This window comes from Planococcus citri, chromosome 4 (assembly GCF_950023065.1).
Source record: "Planococcus citri chromosome 4, ihPlaCitr1.1, whole genome shotgun sequence".
In the NCBI taxonomy this organism is placed as follows: domain Eukaryota; kingdom Metazoa; phylum Arthropoda; class Insecta; order Hemiptera; family Pseudococcidae; genus Planococcus; species Planococcus citri.
The window spans coordinates 52,989,107-53,012,627 of record NC_088680.1 but is presented as its reverse complement, the minus strand read 5'-3'; the positions used below and the strand labels follow the sequence as shown (position 1 = coordinate 53,012,627).

At 33.5% G+C, this 23,521-nt stretch overlaps 1 protein-coding gene across 2 annotated transcripts in view; it reads right to left on the bottom strand.

Moving 5' to 3' along the window:
• LOC135843109 (dual 3',5'-cyclic-AMP and -GMP phosphodiesterase 11A-like) overlaps nucleotides 1–23,521 on the bottom strand; it is a 205,903-nt gene that overhangs the window by 136,269 nt on the left and 46,113 nt on the right. For both annotated transcript variants that reach the window (XM_065360858.1, XM_065360857.1), the window contains exons 2-4: nucleotides 18,298–18,794; nucleotides 12,194–12,635; nucleotides 5,370–5,534 (exon numbers count right to left, since the gene is read on the bottom strand). In XM_065360858.1, the coding sequence (XP_065216930.1) occupies nucleotides 5,370–5,534; nucleotides 12,194–12,635; nucleotides 18,298–18,719 (1,029 nt within the window). In that variant the 5' untranslated portion in view covers nucleotides 18,720–18,794. The remainder of the gene's footprint in view (nucleotides 1–5,369; nucleotides 5,535–12,193; nucleotides 12,636–18,297; nucleotides 18,795–23,521) is intronic.

Sequence of the window (23,521 nt, the reverse complement as noted above, 5' to 3'; positions counted from 1 at the left end):
TTCAATATAAGCTTGAATGAATACGTCAACGTTGAAAATATTGCGCGAATGGCGCAAGGTGTACGCTTAAAAAAGTTTGCCAACTTTTTCACAAATGTTTACTCGTCGTCATCGTCGTCACCGAGATGGCGATAATTAAGAAATTCGCAAAAATCTTTTCTACCGTGTCAGCGTCATCGTATAGTATACGAGTACTTGTACATAATGTATTTCGCTTATATTAAAAGAGTTTTTCGAATTTGATAATCTGTTGAGTAAAACTTGCTCCAAGTTTCATTCGCACTAGCTACACCGAAATATTATGTATCGAATATACGACAAGAGCATCTGTTCTACTTGGCACGTGTCTAACACCTTTTTTCCCTTTATTTTTTTCAACCTTGTTGATTGAGAAAAGAGGAAAATTCGAACGTAGATGAGGGATGACGATACACGATACGATACGATGCGTGTGAAAGTGAAAAAGAGAGAAAGAAAAAATGTTTTTCGAAAAAGCTGCGATAAATTGTAGTAGGCGTAACCGAGGTGAAAAATGCTTCCGCTTGATTCAAGTTTAAAAAGTATTTTTATGACTTACTTTCAAAATCTAGGGCAAACGTATAAAGATTAAAAAAGCCTATTTGGGTTACCTAAATATGTTGCTTTTAAAAAAATTAATTTTTATCTACATATAGGTAACAAGAGAGCTATCTCAACCGGCACAAAAATTTTTGAATCATACAAAAGAGAATCGAAAGAGCATAAAAAATACACCACCAATGAAAATTTTAAATGCTGAAATTCATTTTTAGAGGATTGGCGAATTCTTTGGTTTATTTCTCATTTTAAAAAATCAAAATTTTTCAAATTGACGTTAAAGGCTAAAATTTGCCAAAAATTTAAGCACCTGAAATTTTTGCTGTGGATGTATTCTGAGGTCTTATTTTGATTCCCTAATTCTGTCTGGTTCTAAAGTTTGGGTATGGATTGGGATACTTTCTTTGTAAGACCCTTTCTCCTTCTACGTTTTTTTTCTTCAAAAATATTTCGCGTTTTCAGTTTTTTTTTTTTTTTTAATTTAAATATTTTGTTAATTTTTCTTGAAATTTTGACCGAAGTGACCACGTTTTCATACCCCGGGTCCCTTCAACACGTAATGTGAACGTTTTCAGTATAAATTCCACCAATTTTTGAGATTTTTTTTATAACCTATTTTTATCATGAAAATCAGTTTCGAAATTTCAAAAACGGCATCTCTGATTTCTCGCTGTCCGAAGTCCAAATTTGGGTTCATCAAGTCAATTCCTACAAAAAATTGTCAAAAAACGAATTTAAAAAACTGGGAAAATAATCGCGAAAAGAGTGCGATTTGAAACAGTTCAGCGAACAGAATAAAAAAACACTCACAGGCCGACTTTTCTTCAAATAAAAATCTTTTACGAACAAATCGAGTCACTTTTTTTGAAACATTTGTATAGCAATTAATCTGTTTACAATCGAATCGAATCATTTACGAACAATTGGAAATTAAATGAATTGATTGATGTCTTGGTGAATCATTCGCAAACGGATCAATTAATTTACGATTGATTCGGTTTTTGTGAAACTATTATAAATAATATACAGAAATTGATCAGTTTTCAAGCTAAGTGAATCGAATCGAATCATTCACAACCGATTGGTGATTAAACAAATTGATTGATTTCTAGGTGAATCATTCGCGAGTGAGTTGATTCGTATAAGTGGCTCATTCGCGAACGAATCGATTCATTTGCTCAATTTTTTATTTTTGGTGAATCATTCACGAACGAATTGAATTTTTTTGTGAATCATTCGCGAACAAATTGATTCATTTTTTGTGAATCATTCGCGAACGAATTGATTCGTATAAGTAACTGGTTCACGAACGAATCGATTCATTTACTCAATTTTTGATGAATCATTCGCGAACGAATCGATTCATTTACTCAATTTTTGATGAATCATTCGCGAACGAATCGATTCATTTACTCAATTTTTGGTGAATCATTCACGAACAAATAGAATTTTTTTTGTGAATCATTCGCGAACGAATTGATTCGTATAAGTGACTCGTTCACGAACGAATCGATTCATTTACTCAATTTTTGATGAATCATTCGCGAACGAATTGCTACATTTTTTGTGAATCATTCGTGAACGAATCGATTCATTTACTCAATTTTTGATGAATCATTCGCGAACGAATTGATTTGTATAAATGACTCGTTCGCGAACGAATCGATTCATTTACTCAATTTTTGGTGAATCATTCACGAACGAATTGAATCATTTTTTGTGAATCATTCGCGAACGAATTGATTCATAAATTAAAGAATTGATCAAATTCGTTGGCTTAATGGATCTTTCCAAAAATTTGTCAGTTCGTTCACGAATGATTCACCAAAAATTATGAGGGTCGTATTGGTATTTTGTAGGAATCGTGCAGGCTTAGTGAGATTTCAAGTTTCATCAATATCGGTTCAGCTGTTTTCTAGGTGATGAGTTTTAAAAAATGTTGAGAAAAATTTAGTCGCTCGATAAACTTGGAAGCTTTGAGCTTTTGGAACTTGATGATGCCGAAACGTCCGGCATATAGCCTAGTTGTGAAATTTCAAATTTGATCAAAATCAATTCAACCGTTACTGAGAAATTCAATTTTTAATGAATTTTTGTGCAAAGTCACCCCATGAAAATTACAAAAAGCTCAATTTTGTTCCCGATTACGTGCGAAACCTGCGAACTTTTGGATCGTGCTGAAAGTCCTACATTATAGGAATGTTCATTTCTCGATTTTTGGCGAATTATTAAAAATCAAATTTGAGCCAAAAATTCCAAAAAATCTACATTTAACACAATTGAAGAGTGATATTCCAAAACTCGCTTTGTCCATTTTTATCAAAGTTGGGTTTTCAGCAGTACCTGGTAGATGAAGTATTAACTCACATTCCTACATCATCAACCTACCAAAATGAGGTGTTAAACTCACCTAAATACCCAATTCACTAAAAATTTAAAAAAAAATAATGTTCCAAAACGCGCTTTGTCCATTTTTATTGAAATTTTTTTCAGCAGTATTTAGTGGATGAAGTGTATACCTACACTCCTACATCATGAATCCACCCAAATAAAGTGCTAAACTCGCCTAAAAAACCAATTTACTCGTTTAAAGGGAAACTGTTTTTCCTCTTTCCCAGGGATGAAAAGCCTTAAAATGAAACTTCAGCTTTTGGCTTTTAGCTTGAAATTTCAAAATTGAAACTTTTGGGTTTAGCTTTCGGCTATCTCGATTTTTAAGGCTTGCTTTAGCCAGACTTTCGGCTTCCAAGGGCTTTTCCTTACATTTTCAATTCAACAGCTTTCAGCTATATTTCATTAAGCTTTTAGCTTTTAACTTTTGGCTTTAAGCTTTTGACTTTAAACTTTTAGCTGATACGCCATCAATTTACAACAAAATGGAATTGAAAATTAGATCAAGTACATTGATTTCATAATTAGTGATAGTGGAGAACATTCATTGCTAGAATTATTTTCCTTTTTTTTTTCATTTCACTAAATCACATTAAAATAAAATTGAATGAAATTTTTTCATTTTTTTGTTTCTTCTGAATTTAGAGAATTCAATTCTGCAAAAAAGCCTTTGAAAAAAGCCAAAAGAATGAAACTTTTGGCTAGCTTTCGGCTTGGAAATAATGAAACTTGCAAACTTTTAGCTTTTGGCTAAGTGCGAAAATCTGCTCGGCTTTCAGCTTTCGGCTTTAAGCTTTCGGCTAGCTTTTCATCCCTGCTATTTCCTGAAAAGTTGTGAAAATGGACATAAAGCGAGTTTTGGAATATCACTCTTCAATTTATGAAGAAACCTGAAAACCATATTTTCGACCCACCTCCCTTTTAAATCGACTTAAAACTGTTTCGTACCGTTTTGAGCAATTTAGAAAATTCTGGATGTTTTCTAAATATTGAGGTAAGTACATACGTATAAAATTTTACTCAATGAAGTTGAGTAGCTAAAACTCACTTTTGCATTGTAATTTCAACATAATTACTGATTCGATTTTATAACATTTTTTTGTGCAACTGGAATTCCTAAAATAGAACTGGGAATTTCAAAATGCTTGGAAACCACCCAAAATCAACTAATAAATCTTAAAATCAGAGTATTCCAAAAATTTCTGCTTTCAAACTTTATTTGGTGAAATTTTGTGTAAATGTTCAATTTTGAAAAATCTCCATGCAGGCTCCAGAAATGCTAAAAAACGGTCAAAACCGTTTACAATTGATTTCGGGGATCTAAAATAAGGAACTTACCAAATTTCAGCTTTGTAGATCAATTTGGTAAAATTTTGATTTTTTCAAATTTTTTGTTCGAATTTGATTAATAAAAATTCGTCACAAAATGCAATTTGGCATTGAAATTTTTGCTGATTTTGTACTTTTGTAAACTCTTTTGATGTACCTCCACCCAATTAAAAAAATGTTCGACAGGTTGTGATGCATTGCCTTTTCTTGATTACTAAATAATGGTAAAAATTGATGTTATCAAAATTGAATGAAAGTTTATCAAAACTGCATAAAGTGTTTTAAAATTTGTATCCTGCTGATGCCTCAAATGATTGAAACCACTATTGAAGAAGAATCTACCAAAAACAGCTGAAAATTATTTCCTACAAAGTGATGTGAAATCGAAGTAAATTTTTGAAAAAATGCCCAATTACCCGAAAAATGATCGAAAACAACGAGAAATTGATCAAATAAGTATGTACCTATTATCAAAATTGAAAAACTTTACAAAAATATTTGATAGGAACAGCAGGTTTCATGGTTTAATAGCAGTTTGAAAGTCTGATTGAATTTTTCCAGCCACACAGCAATAACAATACGATAAAATTAAAAATCACCAATTCGAAAACATCCATTCACTCTGGCGGTCGTAAAGATAGGAAACCCGTAGATATAAAAATACTCGAGTTTCGTAGGCGTATCCGTAGGTATTATTTTCAAAATTCGAGGAAAAGTGATGAATCGGCGAGCAAACTGAAATTAAAAACAGTCTGAAAACACGTTCGCGATAACAACGCGACGTGCTAAAATCGAGATAAACATCAGAGGTATGAATACCCCTTCAATACTAACTATAGCCTAGTTCCGAGAAAATTCACAATAGTAGAGCTTTCGTTCGTATTCATAAATCGACTCGCAACTTTTAGCTTTTTATTCGTCATCGACACGGCTGGCGTTTCGAATTCTACATCGAAACAAACGGTGACGTCAGTGGCATTATTTCCGTTCATTTACCTTATAAAGAGAGACCAGCGACGGCTGATTTTTCGTAGGTATTCGTTCGTTAGTGTGAAAAAAAAATGTCTCCTTACCTTTTCATCCTTGGCAGTAAAATATCCTTGATCATTATCCAGATTCTTATTAACCACTTGAGCGACGGCAATTACCTCGTCGTAAGCGTTCTTCACCGGCATACAAAGCAGCGAATCGGTATGGTAACCGGTAATCTTATCAACTTCATCGTCGAACCTCGGATCCTGCGAGAGAAAAAAAGGGTGCAAAATAATTTTAAAATTCACACGGGCAACGTTCGGCGATGTAAAAATTTAACCTCGCGGTTTTCGACCTCTCTTTTACCACCTACGAGTTCAGCCAACCGAGACGTGCGGTTGTTTTCTTACCTGATTTTCAACTATGTGGGTAGATTAAAAAGCTCGGAGAATTTTTCACATATCGAGGTACAAGGCACACTGTACCTGTACATCACACAATACGAATTGGAATTGCACGGGCATGATTTCGGACTCAAAAGGTGTATTCAAAAAAAAAGAAGAAGAAGAAGAAAGTGAAAAATGAAAGAAATAGCCCAACTTACGTTTTTTAAAGAAGGAATTTTTCTCTATAAGTACAGAAAGTAAATAATTTAAAAAATTCTTCTTCGGTCGCGTCATTGATGTTGGGATGAATTTTAATTATTTTAAAACTACTGGCAAATTTAACCGTGGTGTTTAAATATGAATAATAAATATTCAGAGTAAACAATGTGTAACTGGCGCCCAAATGGCAGCGTAAAAAATTATTCCTCGTGGGTATTTCAATTTTTCCTTTTTTGCGTAATTTTTAAAATAGATGTGTTTTCCTCGTGGAAGCCTCGTTAGGAAATTTTTTCCGCCTGGTAATTTGTTCCCTGTTTTAACACTTTGGCAAAGCGATGGGTAGAGAAAGGAGGAGGATGTTTCGGAATAATTTTTAAATGAAAGAGGGAGGTATATCAAAGGCTTAAATGGTATGTCAATTTAAATTGCTTCCTTTGAAAATGAATAAAGCGTAATAATTACTTTTTTCAATTTTACAACTTTAATATTGCTAGCATTAGGTAGGTATTTATTCATTACATGTTTACTTTTTCTTTTCGTTTAATTTTCTTTGCTCTGCGCTCTCGTTAGGTTTAATTACTTGTTTACTTTTTTACGATTTGATAAATATATTTTTATTCGTCGTACTCGTTCTAAATTTCTTTTTCGAGTGTGAGGTTTCATTATACGTATGATACAGAGATACGTGAAAAAGGATGATATGAGAAGCCAGTTTTTGATTTTGAAGCTACGAAGGGCTGCTTTAGCATTTCAAGTTGGATTTTTGAGTACTTGAAATCTTATTTGCATGCATTTTTTTGTACTTTGGATAGAAACTTTTGTTTTTTTTTATTAAAGCCAAAGTTGAACTATGCATCATAAACTTTCGAAATCTAAATAGATATTTTTTAGAATAGTAAAAAAGATGTTTTAAAAAAATTTTAAATATTGAAATTGACATATTCCAAAATTTTTTCCTTCAAATTTTCGATAGGTGCCTAAGTATAGGGAGGATCGAAAAAAATACAATGAAGTTTAATTGGACATTGATAAAATGTGCAAAAATGACTGAAATGCTGATTTTCGAAATTTAGGAGCATTTTATTGTCCTCTACATAGAAAATTTTCAACTCATTCCTTTTCAAATTTTGTTGTCAGACATATATTCAAAAAGTTGAATTGTGACACTGAAAAACAATCAAAGTTTCATTTCAATCGGGGTCGGTGGGGGGAAGAGAGGGGGTAAAGTCTTCTCAAAAACTTAGCCTTCTTTGGAATCATTTTTTAATACACAATGATTTCTTGGAGCAGGAAACGACATGAGATGAATGTTGTCTTTTTTGGAATAATTTTCGAAGGTAAATTTCCTCCTGGCGCAGAAACAAAGTGATCAAAACCTGGCTTTTTTAGAATGATTTCTGAATTTACCATCGCCTCCTGGCGCAGAAACGACATGAGATAAATAAGGTCTTTTTTGGAATAATTTTTAAATTTAAATAGCCTCCTGACGCAGCAGAAATGACTTAATCAAAACTTGAAGAATGAAAATGGTTCAAAAAAAGGCAAAAATGATTAAACCATTGAAAAATACCACCAAAAATGGAAAATTTTTGATCGAAATCGAGCATATTGTTACTCTTTTCACATACTTAATTAAATGGCTGTTTAAAAATTCTCAACACGAAAATAATGAGGAACAATTTTTTAGTTCTGTTTACTTATTTTTTTAAATTTAAATTGATGACGTCATGAGTATGAGAATTTTGAAAAAAATGTCATTTGGTTCAACAAACTAGACACCTATTTACTTTTTTCACTCTTGAAAATTTTAAATCGAAAGGGGACCCAAAACTTCACAAGCAAGCAAGAATTTCTAGCATTGAATTTTGTTTTTGGTTTTTTGGCGAATTTTTTAAAAATTCAAACCATTTTTCTAGCTAAAATTTGGTTTTTATCTAATTTCCAGTTTTGAAAAAGTATTTGAAGAGTGATATTCCAAAACTCGCTTTGTCCATTTTTATCAAAGTTGGGTTTTCAGTGGTACCTGGTAGATGAAGTATTAACTCACATTCCTACATCATCAACCTACCAAAATGAGGTGTTAAACTCACCTAAATAGCCAATTCACTAAAAATTTAAAAAAAAATAACGTTCCAAAACGCGTTTTGTCCATTTTTATTGAAATTTTTTTCAGCAGTATTTAGTAGATGAAATGTATACTTACACTCCTACATCATAAATCCACCCAAATAAAGTGCTAAACTCGCCTAAAAAGCCAATTTACCCGTTTAAAGGGAAACTGTTTTTCCTCTCTCCTGAAAAGTTTTGAAAATGGACAAAGCGAGTTTTGGAATATCACTCTTCATTTGTTATTCGAGAACTGAAAAATTCAATAATTCTTGGACCACCAATCCATTTTTAAAGTACACTCGTAGAAAATAAAGCATAACCAAATTTTACAGTGTTTTACGTGAATGAATTCATGAAAGAATTTTTTTTCTTCATAACTTATCACAGTTATCACTGCAGAAATTTTTGAATTTGAATAAGTAGAAACAGATTTTTGAAAATTTGTGCCAAAATCGATATCAAAATTAGATGGAATATCCTGATTTATAGGAACTGAATTTCATTTTAGCACATTTTATGTCAATTTTTCCAAATTTGGAAATTCACAAAAATTCGCTGGAGACTTGAGAATAGATTGAAAGAACCACCGACCAATAATTCAGGCCAAAAATGGGTTATAAACCAAATTTCAGTTTTCCATATCGATACTTTGCCAAAAAAAAAAAATTTCCACCCCCCTCCTCCCTAAAAAATCCACATCCTAGAAAAAAATTTAAAAAATTGAAAGATATGAATTTTCAAAAATCGCAACCGGATCCATTAAGAAGATCACAAAGACTGTATAAATTTGAGTTTTTAGGGGTTGCATTTTACTCGTATTTTGGATCTCATTATGACAATAATTCTTCAAAACTAAAGAATCTGAAAACTGAAAAGGAGGAGTAGGTATTCGACAAGGCCATTTTTTGGCACCAGACAGTTATCGACTGGACCACTCTTGAGATGTTGTAATAAATGCCCCAAATACATTTGAGCTATTTTGGGCCAAATTCTGAGATTTTACTCTGCGAAAAAATCTCAGTATTTGACCCAAAAAACATCAATTATGAAAGTTACAGGAAAAATCGAATGAAAAACATTATCGAGCACTTACTAGTGTGTTTTAAATGTAAATTCTTCAATTCATTTGAAAAAATATGCATGAACGTCTTTTTTAGGAGTGTCCAAAGTGGGGAGGAGGCTCTAAAAAAAAGGGTTCAAAATTACGAATGTACAAGGAGCTTAATTAAACGCTTTCACCTAGATAATTGAATATATGACTCAAAACGTTACGTTTGGCGCAAATCGCAGCTTTCTAGTTTTCCAGGGGTTCCCAAAATATCCAAATTACTAAAAATTGGAAAATTGGATTTTTGAGTACCAGCGCAAAATTTTATTGAGCTCAAAATTTGGCAGGATGTAGGTCTTTCAGATACTAATAAACTGTGAAAATTCTTTTTAGCGGGGTTCAAAGGGGTTGGTTCAAAATAGTGGTTCCAAAATTCTCCAAAAATTAACCCCCCCCCTCCAATTCTGCCCCCGAAGGTCGAAAATAGAAAAATCGCCTCGTATATAATATGTATTTACTGGGTTCAAACAGATATTTTGAGCTAAAAAAGGTTTTGAAAATAATACTCTCAGTGGTTCCTAAAATTCTTTTTTTAATTCGCAACTTTTGGGAACCACTGGAGCCCAAAAAATGATTATACTGGGTCAACTAACCACGGATTCGTATTTGTGGCATTTATTACAACATATTTTAAGAGTGGATCCGACCAGTCGATAACTTTCTGGTGCCAAAAAATTGCCTTGTCGATACTCAGCTCTTTGCAGTGAGGCTTAAAAACTATTTGAAACCAACAACAACTGATCCAGTAGGTCACAATTTTGGTATCTAGGTATAAATTAAATTTTAACTTTCCACCTCGTAAATTTAAAAAACTTGAATTTTCAAAAATTTACCAAAAATCGTAAGTAAACAAAAATTTAGGATCTGAAACTGTAGATAGAAAATTTCCAATTAAGAAAGAAAAGACCGAGCAGTTTTAATGGAAAAGTTTGAAACCTGCCTACTTTTGGAGTTACATATTATGAAAAGAAAAGAGATTTCAATATCGTTAAAGAGGTTAAAATTTCCTTCTTTTTTTCATAACCCACAATTTTAGAAAACGTTGAAAGCTAGAAAAAAGTCATCAAAAAAATTTCACAAATTTCAATTTTTCTGTCATATTCTGAACCGTCTTAAAATTTGAGTCTGTAGTGCTGAATTTTCTCATAATAACTTTTTTAATCTTCGCATTTTCAGTTAAACTAATACAAGCAGAAAATGATTTTAGATATACTTTCGACTTTAAAAATGTTTGACTCCTATTAAATGTGAACCCCTGAAATTATGAAATTTGAGTTTATGCGAAAAATCTATAATCTTTTTGGCCATTCTTAGTATATTCTTACCTAAAAATGTTAAAATTTGGATCTAATTCTTACTCCATAAAAAATGAACTACCGAGGAAAATGTTTAGGAACCTCCAACAAAATTTCAAGGAACTCTCAATTCTCAAGTCCATGAATTAACCTGAAAACGATCATTCCAACCACCCTCCTCCAGTCCTCCCCTCCCCCAACCGATTGAAATGAAACTTCGATTGTTTCTCATATTCACATTTCAACTGTCTAGAATATGCCTGACAACAAAGTTCAATAGAAAATGAGTTGAAATATTCCATATATTTCCATTCAACATTTTTGAATACATACTCGTACCAAGGCATGCAGAAAAAATTCTCTCGCAAAATAGTCCATATTTAAAATTGATGGAGCCACATCGGCTTAAATTTTTCAGAGAACCAAGAAGATTAAAAAATTATAAAAAATAACGGGTCAAAATTCTACCATTTTCAGCTATATTTCAAATTTTTTAAACCAACCGTTATAACTCAGAAAATTGCAAATACCACCCAGAAAAGCCCTTCTTTTCACGCCAAGAAGTTTATGTAAATGGACTCGCGCGGCAACGATGCCAATAAAATAAGTCTGTTTAGCGTTATAAATCACCGGTGATTTTCGCCGCTGCGCGAACATCATTAATTCGACCAACACATAAGAATCGCCATTCAAGATAAATGACAGTTTTCGAGTCTGTACACAATGGAACTGGTACAGAATGTAACCCAGTCGGAAAACGTGTAAAATTTATTCTCGAATTATTCTCTTTTCGACCTTGTGTCAAATTACATGAAAACTTGTGCACAGAAAACTTTTTCCACACAAAAATCACATTAACGTCAATGGACACGAGACTGCGAGCTGTATTAGGTCTAGGTACAGTGTGCTTTGCCTGGCACCTATCTACCTATATCTATATATCTGTGTAGTAGATTTTACGAGTATCTTGGTTGAATTCCTTTCATTCCAGAAAAAGGAATAGCATAGAAGATAAATAGGTTTAATGGTGATTTTGCAGGGCGAATCTGGGTGAAGGTCTTGGATAAAGGTTGGTAAAGTTTATTCTTTTTTCAAATGTGTAGGTATATCTAATGCAAGTTTTATCAATAGAATGATGAGTCAGTACGTAATGTAAATTTTGATGTGTTGAAACGTTCTGAATTGATATTTTGCCCCAATTTTACCAATATTAATTTTAGTAGGTATAAGATAAGATGAGCTCGTAAAAGGCTAAAATTCTACAGTACGTATTTTAGATTCGCTATAAAACGTATACAACGGACATATCTCGAAAGTATTTTTAATTAATTCCACTTCCACTATTAAATCCCATCGCTGTATTAAATTATTTGCAAACATCGAGACCGAGATTAACCATTGAAATGAAATGCACCAGGGTTGAAAATCGATTGATGCGACCTGAATTTCACGCTACAAAAAGAACATTGGCGGAGACAAAAGTAAAACCGGACGACGGAATGAACTGAACACGACGAATATTCTAATTCAAACATCACGAGTCTCCGGGGAAATGCGACTAGGTACACAAAAGTTCGCAGTACTTCGTATTTAACAAATTACATACATTTTGCGAAGTACCAACGTCGCTCGTCGTATGTATTAGGTACATGTACAAGACGACAGACGACAACACATCTCGTCGGCGAGTAAAAAAAACCAACACGATGCTCGACTGCTTTGCCAAGTAAGTAGTAAGTAGAAAGCTCGTAAGTGAAATTATTTTCCTCACATACGTATAATAAATACAAATGAAATTTCATTCTTACCTCGCAAGCGACTTGTAAATTAACCGTTTCTCCTGTTTCGGCCACATGTCCTAGAACTCCTACTCCCCAAGGTAATTGCACTTCGTTATCAGCATTCGAACCGGCGCCCGATAATAAAAATCTGCTCGCACCGCTGTGTACGTCGAAAACTTTCGATACTAAAGTTTGTTTGCCTTTTGGTCCGTCGACCAGGAACAATGAAGCGCCGTCTGCGTCCAGTAGAACGGTTAGATTATCGACGACTTTTTGCGATAAGCATTTTACGTCCAAGTCGGTTGATATATCGCGTACGATGCCAAGGAAGAATTCGCGTTCGCCTTGTAGTCGTAGCATTTCACGTTTGGCGTTCACACTTTGACGTAATGAGCATTTTGGTAGGTGGACTTTTGATTCGATTAGTAAGGAGAGCATGTGAACGGAGTTTGGCGGTAGAGATGTGTACCTGTGGAAGGAGAAGTAGAATATTAGGCTTATGTGATTTTGATCAAGGTTTGGGAAATTAAAAAATTATAGTAAGACGGTGGGTTGTTGTTGAAGGTGGAAGAATTTTAGATGGAGGGTCTATTAAGTTTTGAGTAACTACCTACATATTACAACAAAAATTGAAAATTTTGGAATTTTTTTCAATTTGAAAAATTTTTAAATAGTAAAAAAATATACTTTGGGTCATTCCATGCCAAATTGGTAGATTTTTGCTCGAGGGGTCTTCAATTTTTTTCAAAATCAGATCATATGCGAGGTCATCAAACGATGACAAATGACGCAAACCTGACATTTTTTCAATTTCTTTTTGGCGGAGCTGTGAGGCTTCAAGTTCAAAGTTCTCCAAAATGGCCAAAAATGGAAAATTTCAGCTGCAAATTCGCTTGGGTTGTACGTGGTATAGAATTTTGACCTTTTTTTCATATTGTAGTACTTTGAGAGGGTAATCGACGAATGATGTCAAAATCAGTGTTGCCATTTTCAAAAATCTAAAAAAATCGACTTAAAAACTCATAGTTTGAATATAACCATGATCTTGGCGAGTAAAAATTCTGAAAAATTCTCAGTTTTAGTCCTTTCTATGTAGAATAACATATCAAAAAATTAGACTTGCATTTTTCTTCATTTTCGAGAAAAAAATTACAAGTTTTGCACTTTATTGCAAGAATACCATCAAAAACCTAAAAAATGAATAACATTTTTGCACTTTTGAGATATTTTACCAATATGTAAACGAACATGTGAAAAAATCCTTCTCCCTCCAATTTGTCAACGAATTGACGAGAAATGCCATTTTTCGTGCAATAATTTTAAGAGTGAAACATATTGAAAAAATTTCGCCGCCGTTTTAAACAAAAGCGGAAACCTAAAAAATGAATATATTTGCACTTTTTAAATGTTTCACCAATATGTAGACGACATGTGAAAAAAATCTCCTCCTCCCCTCCCCCAATTTGTCAATAAATTGACGAGAAAGCCCAATATTGAAAAAAAATTTAAAGTAACAAATATTTCTGGCACCTTTGATTTCAAAGTTGATCAAAAATTCATAATGATAAAATTTGTTCATTTTCCAAAGTACTACCCATTCCCAAGGTCATAAATACGTTTTTCTCGATTTTTTTTCAAAGCTCAGTTGCCCCTCGAATTTCAAAAATAGTTAACTTGTCCATTTATAACGTTTATTTCAAGTCGTGCCCGGTTATATCTAAATCTGAAGTTTTGACATTCACTCACCAGACATCTTGTATGTGCCCCTTTTTGACAAGACTGAAAAGTTGCCTGATTTAAAACATTTTTTCGACTAAAAACTGAAATAAATACTTCGCAATCACGTGAAGTGAAAGAGCTTTGTAGGAATGGGCTGGAGGACAGAGAAGGACAAGTAGTTAAATGCTCCTAAAATTTTGAAAATCAGTATTTCAGTCATTTTTGCGCATTTTGTCGTCCCATTAAATTTTTAGATACTAAAACGAGAAGATAGGTTCATTTCAGAAATATTTCCAGATTTTCAATAAAATGCTGTTAGAAATACTGATGAGGTAATTTCCCTTGGAATTTTAAAAACTCTGAAAATGGGGTTATTGAACGAATTTTTTAGCCTGGAAAATTTGAATACCTAGGTAATTTCAAAGTCAATTGGAGAGGCTTCAGAAATACGAGGTAAGGGGAGGAGATAAGGTTAAAATTCTTCAAAATTTTGAAAATTAAATTCCAGACATTTTTATAGGTACCTACCTACATTTTACTGTCACATTTAGGTACTTCTTTGAGCCAAAAACCACATATAAAAACTAGGTAGGTACCCACCTATGAATTAAAGAATTCTTATGACCTCATAAATGCTCAATTTTAACGTGTGGGGTGGGGGGTGTTTGCTCAAAAAATTTTGAAAACAGTCGAAATTTGTTCCATGAAAGAATTTTTTAAGCTGCTGAATTGAAATAATTCAACGAAAAAAATCTAGTCAGGAAAAATCAGAAGTAGGTGACAGAAAGAGGGTAAGGCAGAAGTCATTCATCGAATTCAATTCTTTTACGATTGTCCATCATAAAATCAGAAAATCGACCTCACAAGATCCCATTTTGTAATGAAGAATGAGGGAAAGGAGTCCCCAAAATTTTTGAAAACAGTAAAAATTCGTTCATCGACAAAATTATTGTTGTGAATACAAAATTTAAATTCCAAATAAATGAACTAGAAACATTTGGACACAAAAATCATGATAATTGAAGTCATGAGACCCCATTTGTGGAGAAAAAAGGAAAGCAGAATTTTAGCACTAAAATCAGAAAATTGAAGCGAGGAAGGGAGAATTTGAAAACAGTAAAAATTTGCCCAATTAGAGATTTTTTTACGACTTAATTAGGTAATTAAGACAACTGATCTAAAAATAGTTGAGTTATGAGGAACCTGAAGTGAATCGGGGGTAAAGAGAGGAAGTGGGCAAGGGGACTCAAAATTTGGAAATTTATCGAGTATTTCATTCATTTCAAAAAATGAGCCTTTCATCGCCCATTAATGATTCTTGAACTGGACACATTTTCGTTTCTGATTTTTATAGTACTTACGTACTTATTGTCCCTCCTCAATCACCCCTTCCCATCACAGGTCAAATGGAGCTGAAATTTTGCATATTTTCGGTGTAGATGTTTAATCCATATTTTTCTATTTTCGCAACTTGAGAGTCATATTTTGCTTCAGTACCTATTACATTTCAAGAAAATTGGAAACCCTTTACAACGATGGGACCGTTTAGGAAATTTACCAAAAACTGCATTCCAATGAAAAGGAACTTTGAAATAACATCTCGAATGAACGAAAATTGCATTATTATGTAAAATGTATGAGTAAACGTGAACAGAATTCAAAAAATGTTTTTATTTCATTTCATTTCATTTTTTTTTTTTTTTTTTTTTGAAAAATACCTTTGTAGATTTAAGAACTAAAGTTTCTGATGGAAACTTGAGCAGTCAAAGTGAATTAATTTCACAATTTTTGACAAATGTCTCGGAAATGCTTCATTTTTGAGGAATTATGCCTCCTCCTGAAAAAAAATTAATGGCACCTCGTCGTCGTGGTTCCTTGTCCTTTACAGCACATTGGAAATCGCATTTTTGTGGTACCCTAACAGGGTGAGGCGAATGCCTATTGCCACTGCGATTATTCTGGGGAATCGACATTGTTTCGAGCTTCCACTAGTAGTTTCCCGTTGCTTTGTAGTGACATCTACACAAGCACCTTGGAGCTAGCCGGGTAGTTTAGAGACCCCGAGCTCCTCAGTGTTGACCTCTATATGTAGACGCTCGAACCAGTTTCAGCTTTTTGATTCTGCTAACAGATGGCGTGCATTATCTGTTAGCTCGGCTAAACTGGTAGTCCCCCAGTACTTGGCGTGTAATCTTGATAATTGCACGAAAGATTTTTTAATTACACGCACAAGCTTGCCTCTGTAGCTGGGTTTGAACCGGGTACCTCGTGAACGGAGGTCCGCGGCTCTACCATACTACGCCACCGAGGGACTTTAATGGCACCTCAATGACCGGAAATTCACTTTTATATAAATATTCCGATCCTTATGATTTTTGTTCCAAAATTCTTTCTTTAATCACTATCAAAATGCATCAAAATTTTCGAGCTTTTCCTTTCACAAAATACGTCACGATCAATTTTTCAAAAAGAAGTGCAAATCAACGTTGACTTTTGAAAGCTTGGAAAAAAGTTCAGTTGACTTATGACATTAGGTATGCCAGACTTGAAAAACTTTGGAGAGCATCGATCGACATTTCGAGAGTTGAGATGTTAACTTTTGAAAACAATTGAAAATATTGTTTACTTCCTGACATTATATCAGAATTTTGAAAACATATGGGGAAAATCTCGTTGATTTTCTGATATTGTGCTAGACTTAGGGGAGGGGATGATCAATAGGGCAACCCAATATATTTTTTTGAATGTTTTTTTGTTGCACTCCGATTACAAATGTAACAAAATCATTTTACGTTTCAGAAAATTGCCTTTCATTTAAGACCTACTTCATTTCGAATATTTTCGAATATTTTGCCTTAAAATGAATATTTTTACATATTTGATTGCTATTTGAATATTTTTGTCTAAAATTACCACATATTTCGCAATTTATCGAATATTTTTGAATATTTTGGAAATTTTTGCATTTTGAGAATCACAACACAGGAAATGTCATTTTCACAGAATTTTGAAGATGAAAAAAATGGCTCTTTTTAATGATGATGATATTGATGATTGATGAAATGATGATGAAGATTGAATTTTAAATTAAGCTTCGATTTTTTTTTTTTTTTTTTTTTTTGACGATCAAAAGAGAATTTTAATTGAACAATTTTGTTCCATTTTGCGAAATTGCGAATAGTGCATGTGATTTCGGAAACAAAACCCAACGATGTAGCCATTTTTGTAATGTGCTTGTAAAGGCGAGTGAAACGATACCAAATTTGATTTCGAATATTTTCGAATATTTTAGGGGTAATCGAATATTTTTGTCGAATATTTCACCCCAAAAAATCGAATATATTTATATTGAATATTTTACATTGAATGAGAGCATATTTTGGGTTGCCCTAGTGATCAATGAATTAGGTACTCAAATTATACTCAAGTCGAAACATATCCGTGATTTAAAATTTTCCTTGAGAAGGAAACTTTACGCCCATTTTAACTATATTTTTTCCCCTCAAAAATACACGTTTTTACGTAATATCATAATTTTTGCTCATTTAAGTTTGGGTTCTAAATTAAAATATGTGTAGGTAGATAGGTACGTACATACAATTTTTCGCTGCAATAATACAAAATTATGAGAGAAAAAAATCTCAATTTAAAAAATTCTCGATAGCATTTAAGTTATGCTTTTTTCTCTTCGATAAATTTTTTGTTATTTTTTACCATCACAACAACTGAGAATGTAAGAAAAAGGAATCGTCGAAAGTGGAAATTTGTCCAAGGTCATTGGAAGGCTCCACGTTATAAGTTTTTCCTCCATCATAAAAGAATATTATTTTTGGAAAAGGTTAGCCTACCTACAATGAAATTTATTTTTTTAATAAAATTAGTTCTTCTCGAGTTATATCTGTACACCTCGTACACGTAGCACACAAAAAAAGCGAATATTTTTCCAGAATTGAAATATCGTCGATGAAAAGTAGCAATGAAAAAATATCTTTTCATAAGTTGCTAAAAGATTTGAAAAACTGCCGTATATTTCAGGTATTGTCAAATTTTCTCTCGAAAACTTCTGCCATTTAGCAGATAATAATCGTGATACGAATGAAAAAAAAATTCTCGAGTTAAGATTTTTTCATCGTGGGAAAAATCGTCCTAGCGTGCTGCTCGAATATAAGCCATAAAATAAGTATGTAAGTAAGTAAGGTAGGAGTTTCAATTTTTGAAATTAATCTGGATTGTTGATGTTGAGAAAAGCGTGTAGATATAATTTGAACGACGAGTACGGCGACGCAGATAAACATTGTATTCGATTCGAAAATTAAAATTTTATCGCATTAGCATATTATTATTTTGATTTGAGCGAGAATCGCGATGTTAACACGAGCGTGTTAATGAAATGAAAAGAGCGTATAGCTTACTTTCTCATATCTTTCAGCGACGATCTGCGACTCGTTGAAATGGATTCTTTGTTATTCATGCAGTTTCCTGAATCGCTGCTTTTGACGAAACTTCTGCTCTTACATCGGGCGAAATCGTGCCTTAGGCATTTCTTGGAATTGGTTCGTTTGTGGTGATTTGCATTGCCATTGACGAGAATATGTGGTATTTGCTGATTCGAATAGTGAACATCGTCGGCGTTATTGTTGAAAAAATTACTCGATGTGGCGTCGTTGGAATTACGTCGAGAGTCGCTCAAGTAATCGTTGATGGTGGCGAATCCGTGAGCCGAGAGCCATTTATTTATTAGAATCAGTTCTGCTTTACGGAGGAAATAATCTTGACATAAATCGGTATGTTTGTCCAGCCATTGCTCCACTTCGGTAAAAGTCAGTTGGGTCATTTTACTAGCTTCTCGGATGGATGAAATTCATTAAATTGTACTCCAACTATCGATAAATACGACCGATGTCATTTTCTGTAAAACGAGAAAACAAAAAAAAACAACGTCATTCGAGCAATTTCATTTTATTAAATTGCGAATAAAAAAAGGGGGCCAAAGAACCCGACTATTAAACACGATGGTAATTTAAAAAGTATTTTGACATCGGCCAATCACCTTTATTGCGTACTACAAAGGTACCTTATTACTAAAGGAGATGGAAATATGGCAGGCACTTTCATCTATCGAAGTGGCAAAAATTGCCATTTCAAACATCAAGCACGTGAAAGATTTCATAATGTTTTCGTATTTTCACCTGAGAAAATGAAAATTTCACCCTCGCGGTGATAAATGTCGACCTTTCGTTTTTTTTTAGCAGGATGAGGGTGGTTTGAAACGATAATAAAATTTTATTAGTTTCGTTGGCTCGTTTCTATATTTTGAGACTAAAATCGTGTCGTAGGGGTTGTTTATGCTGTCTTAAACTTATTTTGCACAATTTACTCTCTGTTTCCTCGCTATACACGCTTGTCGCTTATCCAGCGACGAAAAGCTTAACACGAACAGGCAGGTAGGATATTTTGAATTTTCAACTTTTAATTACAAAATCGCGTAGTTGATTTTAATTAATTTTTTCCCTGCAGTTGGAAATCTAGTGCGCAGTTTGCTTTGCCTCTCAACAGTCAACTCTGTGCAAAACTTATCTTGGAAATCGGATTAAGTTGGCTGCTTTCAAGTACATTAAATTTAATTTCATTGTTAGATGAACTGATAATGGAGAATTTCCATTCTCTAGTGTACCTGAAAAAGGATTATACGTATTCAAAAGTGCCAAAAGTAAGCGACCAGTTTGCCATGCGCTTGGTTTTTGTAGGTATACGTAGCTGGAGAGGTAATTGGAGGAATTTTACTCATTCCAGCGAGCATAACTTTGAAGAAGGTATTTCCTGTAGTGCTATAAATTAAAACTCATCGATAACGATCTCGCTGCTTTTAAACGAATTTCTTTTTGAACTTTGAAAACGAAAACGCGCACGTGCCCATAACTCGAGAATATTTCCAATACCTATACCTACCTAAATATTTTACTAAGAAGTTTTCGAAACCTCTGTGTAAAAAGAATGCGGTTTATTTGGGTAACCGCGAATCAAAAAACTTCGTTTTCGATTTCTTTCGTATACGAGTACAATAAAGACGAGTTTTTAGGGGTTTAAAAATATCATCAGCCTTGAGCTCGTTCGTTTATCAAAGCAGCATACCTGCAGGGTTAAATTTAGGTAGGTATAAGCAGTGAGATCGATTCGGAATATTTTTCAGTCCATTGTTTAGTGCTTCCGGAAAATTTTGAGGTTTCTTCGTAGGTATAATATAGGCTGCAATAGGCTCAAATCGAGCAGAAATTAACAGCTCGGTGATCACAAAGGATATTTAAATTTACTATGGTACTTTTTTGTCGGATTTTATTTGAGATCAGACGACCCCTCGCGTTATATTATTTAATTGGTTGGCTATTTACATTGTGGTTCATTCCATGTCAAATCGTCGAGCTTTTTGCCTTCGGGGTCGGCGATTTTTCAAAATATTTTTTATGTGTATAGACCTCAACGAGAAATGAAGAATGGTACAATCCATAATTTTCGAAGAACAATTGCAAGGCGGATGATGGGAGTGTTCAAAGTTTTCAGGAAAATAGAAATAGGTACCTACCTATCGTGAACGTTTGAGCGAAGTCAACTTGAAAATTACAAATAACAATCAAGGCTATGAAAACTTGAAAAAAATCAAGAAAAATTGTTTTTGCAACACTAAAATAAGTGAGTAAATCAGCATTGTCTATGATGAACATCAAATTTCGACTGGCCATAGGTAGCGCCCAAATGCGTCTATTTTCTCTAAATTAATCAAGAAAATAAAAGCCCGGTTGAGGATAGGTCCAGCTTGAGGATAGACATTTTTTTCAAATTTGGAAAAAAATTTACCTGAAATATAGTCTACACCATAAATAAGTAATGTTTAAGCCACACTAGTTCCTACTTCAAATTTGAAAACATGCTCAATTATCACACGTTTCATACCTCATCAAAGAAGCATGTACCAATGTGACTGAATATTCGCGAACAATTTTGAAACCCTCAAAAACGGATTCTTTGACTTATTTACTATCAGAATAGTCCATCCTGCAGAACAATTGTCGACGTTGACATTTACATAGACTACATATTTTTCCAACATAATGATGGAAAACTGATCAATTAAGGTGCACCGGGGGAAGTTGGAATTCGGGGTAAGTTAGAAAACTTGCTCTAGCGCCTAGAGGTTTATATCTCGCAAAGTGCCACTAAAGGTGACTTGAGGGTACTACCCCTACTTCATCACGGCATAAAAATTTTCGCGATTCAGTTTCATTTTAGATGTCTTTGGTTCAATTGTATTTTGTTATTGTTTTAAACTTGTTTTGAATTTGTTCTAAAGTACAGACTTTCTACTTCTTAGTTTTTCACATATAGCGGACGAACCGTGCATCCTAGTGAAAATCTTATGAGAGTAATCTCAAAAAGAATTAAATTCTCTACAATTTTGTTTTCATGCAATTTTTCTAGGACACTCCGTTTGTGATCTACGCCTCTGCAAAGTTTAGCCTGCTCTGACTTACCTCTTGGGGGAAGTCAGAACAGTTTATATTTTATTCCACTGAGCGAAAGCTATTGTGTCAATCACGCTCAAATTTTCACCATAGGTTAAGAACCCTTATGGAAACCTACATAATAAATTTTATTCATATTGGTTCATTAGAAGGGGAGTAACAGCTGGTCAAAGTTGAAATTGCGAAAAATCATTCTGACTTGCCCCAGTGCACCTTAATTATTTAGTAGGAATCTTCTGTCCTCACAAAAGCCAGGTAAATGAAAATTGTCAAAATTTTCTCATTATTTCTGATACCTTGACATGCCATCTCGACATGTAGATGTAAAATTTGATGCTCAAAATTTACATCTACAACTGTGTCGACCAATTTTTCAGAATTAAAATTTCTGTTTTAGTGTTTAAAAGTTTAGTAAACATTCAAAAATATGATCTTGTTCAATGAGGAAAACAAATTTTTTAGGGCAATGATGAAATTATTCACTTTCCCACAGTTTGGAGTTGTAGATGATATGATGTTGATATTGTGGATGTATTTGTTGATGTCAAATTTCACATCAACATTAACATCGACATGAATAATGGTTTAGTTTAGTAGGTACTCTTAGATAAAGTATTGCACCATCTTTGATATAAGGAATTTCTGTTCAACTTTTTGACTATACAGACTTTTCGTCCAAACTTCTTCGGAAGTGGACTTTGCATCGATGATGTTTTCAGCACGAGCAATAGCCACGTCAGAGGAAATCATTTTTGAAAAAAAAATTGAAATTTTTAAACCCAAATTTTATAACCTTACAAAGCAGGAGGTTGACATAAATTTCAATGTGAATGTCAATCCTTCCACATCCATCACTTTTGGATGCCACATGTCGATGTGAATTTTGGTCTTGTGTCGAGCCAATGGTTGACATAAATGCAGATCAACATCAGTTGACAATACATCAACAATTAGCTCGACACAGGGTCAAAATTCACATTGACATGTGGCATGCAAAAGTGACGGATGTGGATGGGTTGACATTTACATCAAAATTAGCATGGTTATTGTTGTACAGGTACCTACCTTATTCTTATTCCGAATCAAAAATCAAGGATAAACTACCCTCGATGTTGAAATGAAACAACGACCTATCTAGGAAGAAGAAGAAGGAGAAGAAGGAAAAAGCCTTAACAGTAAGTATGTAGAAGTACTGATTGAAATAGCATGCTATGAGACTTTTATTTTCACAATTGCTACATCAAGACTGATTGTTTCCGGCCATGAGCAGGATTCTCATAATTGGCTTTGAGTTTTCCAGAAGTTGTATTACCAAATTTTTTAGCAAGGATTTGAATTTTCACCCTTGAGAAACGTCATTTTTCTAAATGCGCAATGCACAGCTGGCTAAGTTTCCATAATTTCCAATGAATAATGTGATGAACTAAGCCTTATACTCTTCTATTTGTCCTCTTGATATCATATGAACGATCATAGGTGAGACACATACAAGACTGCATAAAATCACAAGTTTACATTAATGTAGTGCAGTACCTAAATGATTCAATTACGTATTAGAATAATTCAAAATACCTAAACACTGTTTGAGAAATAGTCAGGTGGAATGATAAATTCAAGTACATAGGTACTCAATTAGTAAAATCTCTAAATGAATTAGAACTTGATAAAGATAGAAAAAAAAGGAAATTAGTTCGATTCTATCAGAGGCTGCATTGAAAGGGTCTATGAAATAATACAAATAAGAGCATTATACATCCCATGCAAGAAAATCATAGATGAGTAGTACTATAGTACTACTTCAGTACTATTTCTGTAAAACTATTGAGTACTAATTCAGTACTGTAGAACTAAGTAGTACTTAGTATTACTTCAGTACTACTTCTGTATAACTATTCAGTAGTACTTCAGTATTGGGATACCAAGTAATGCGATAGTACTATTCCAGTACTACTTTAGGTAAGACTATTCAGTACTACTTCGTTATTGTGGTATCAAGTAGTACTATAGTACCATTCTAAATACTACTTTAGACAAATTTTTCATTTTATGGTCAATGTTCAAGCTTAAACTTGTTTGTTAAAAATAGGTATGTGAGTTCGAATTTCAATTATACCTGCCC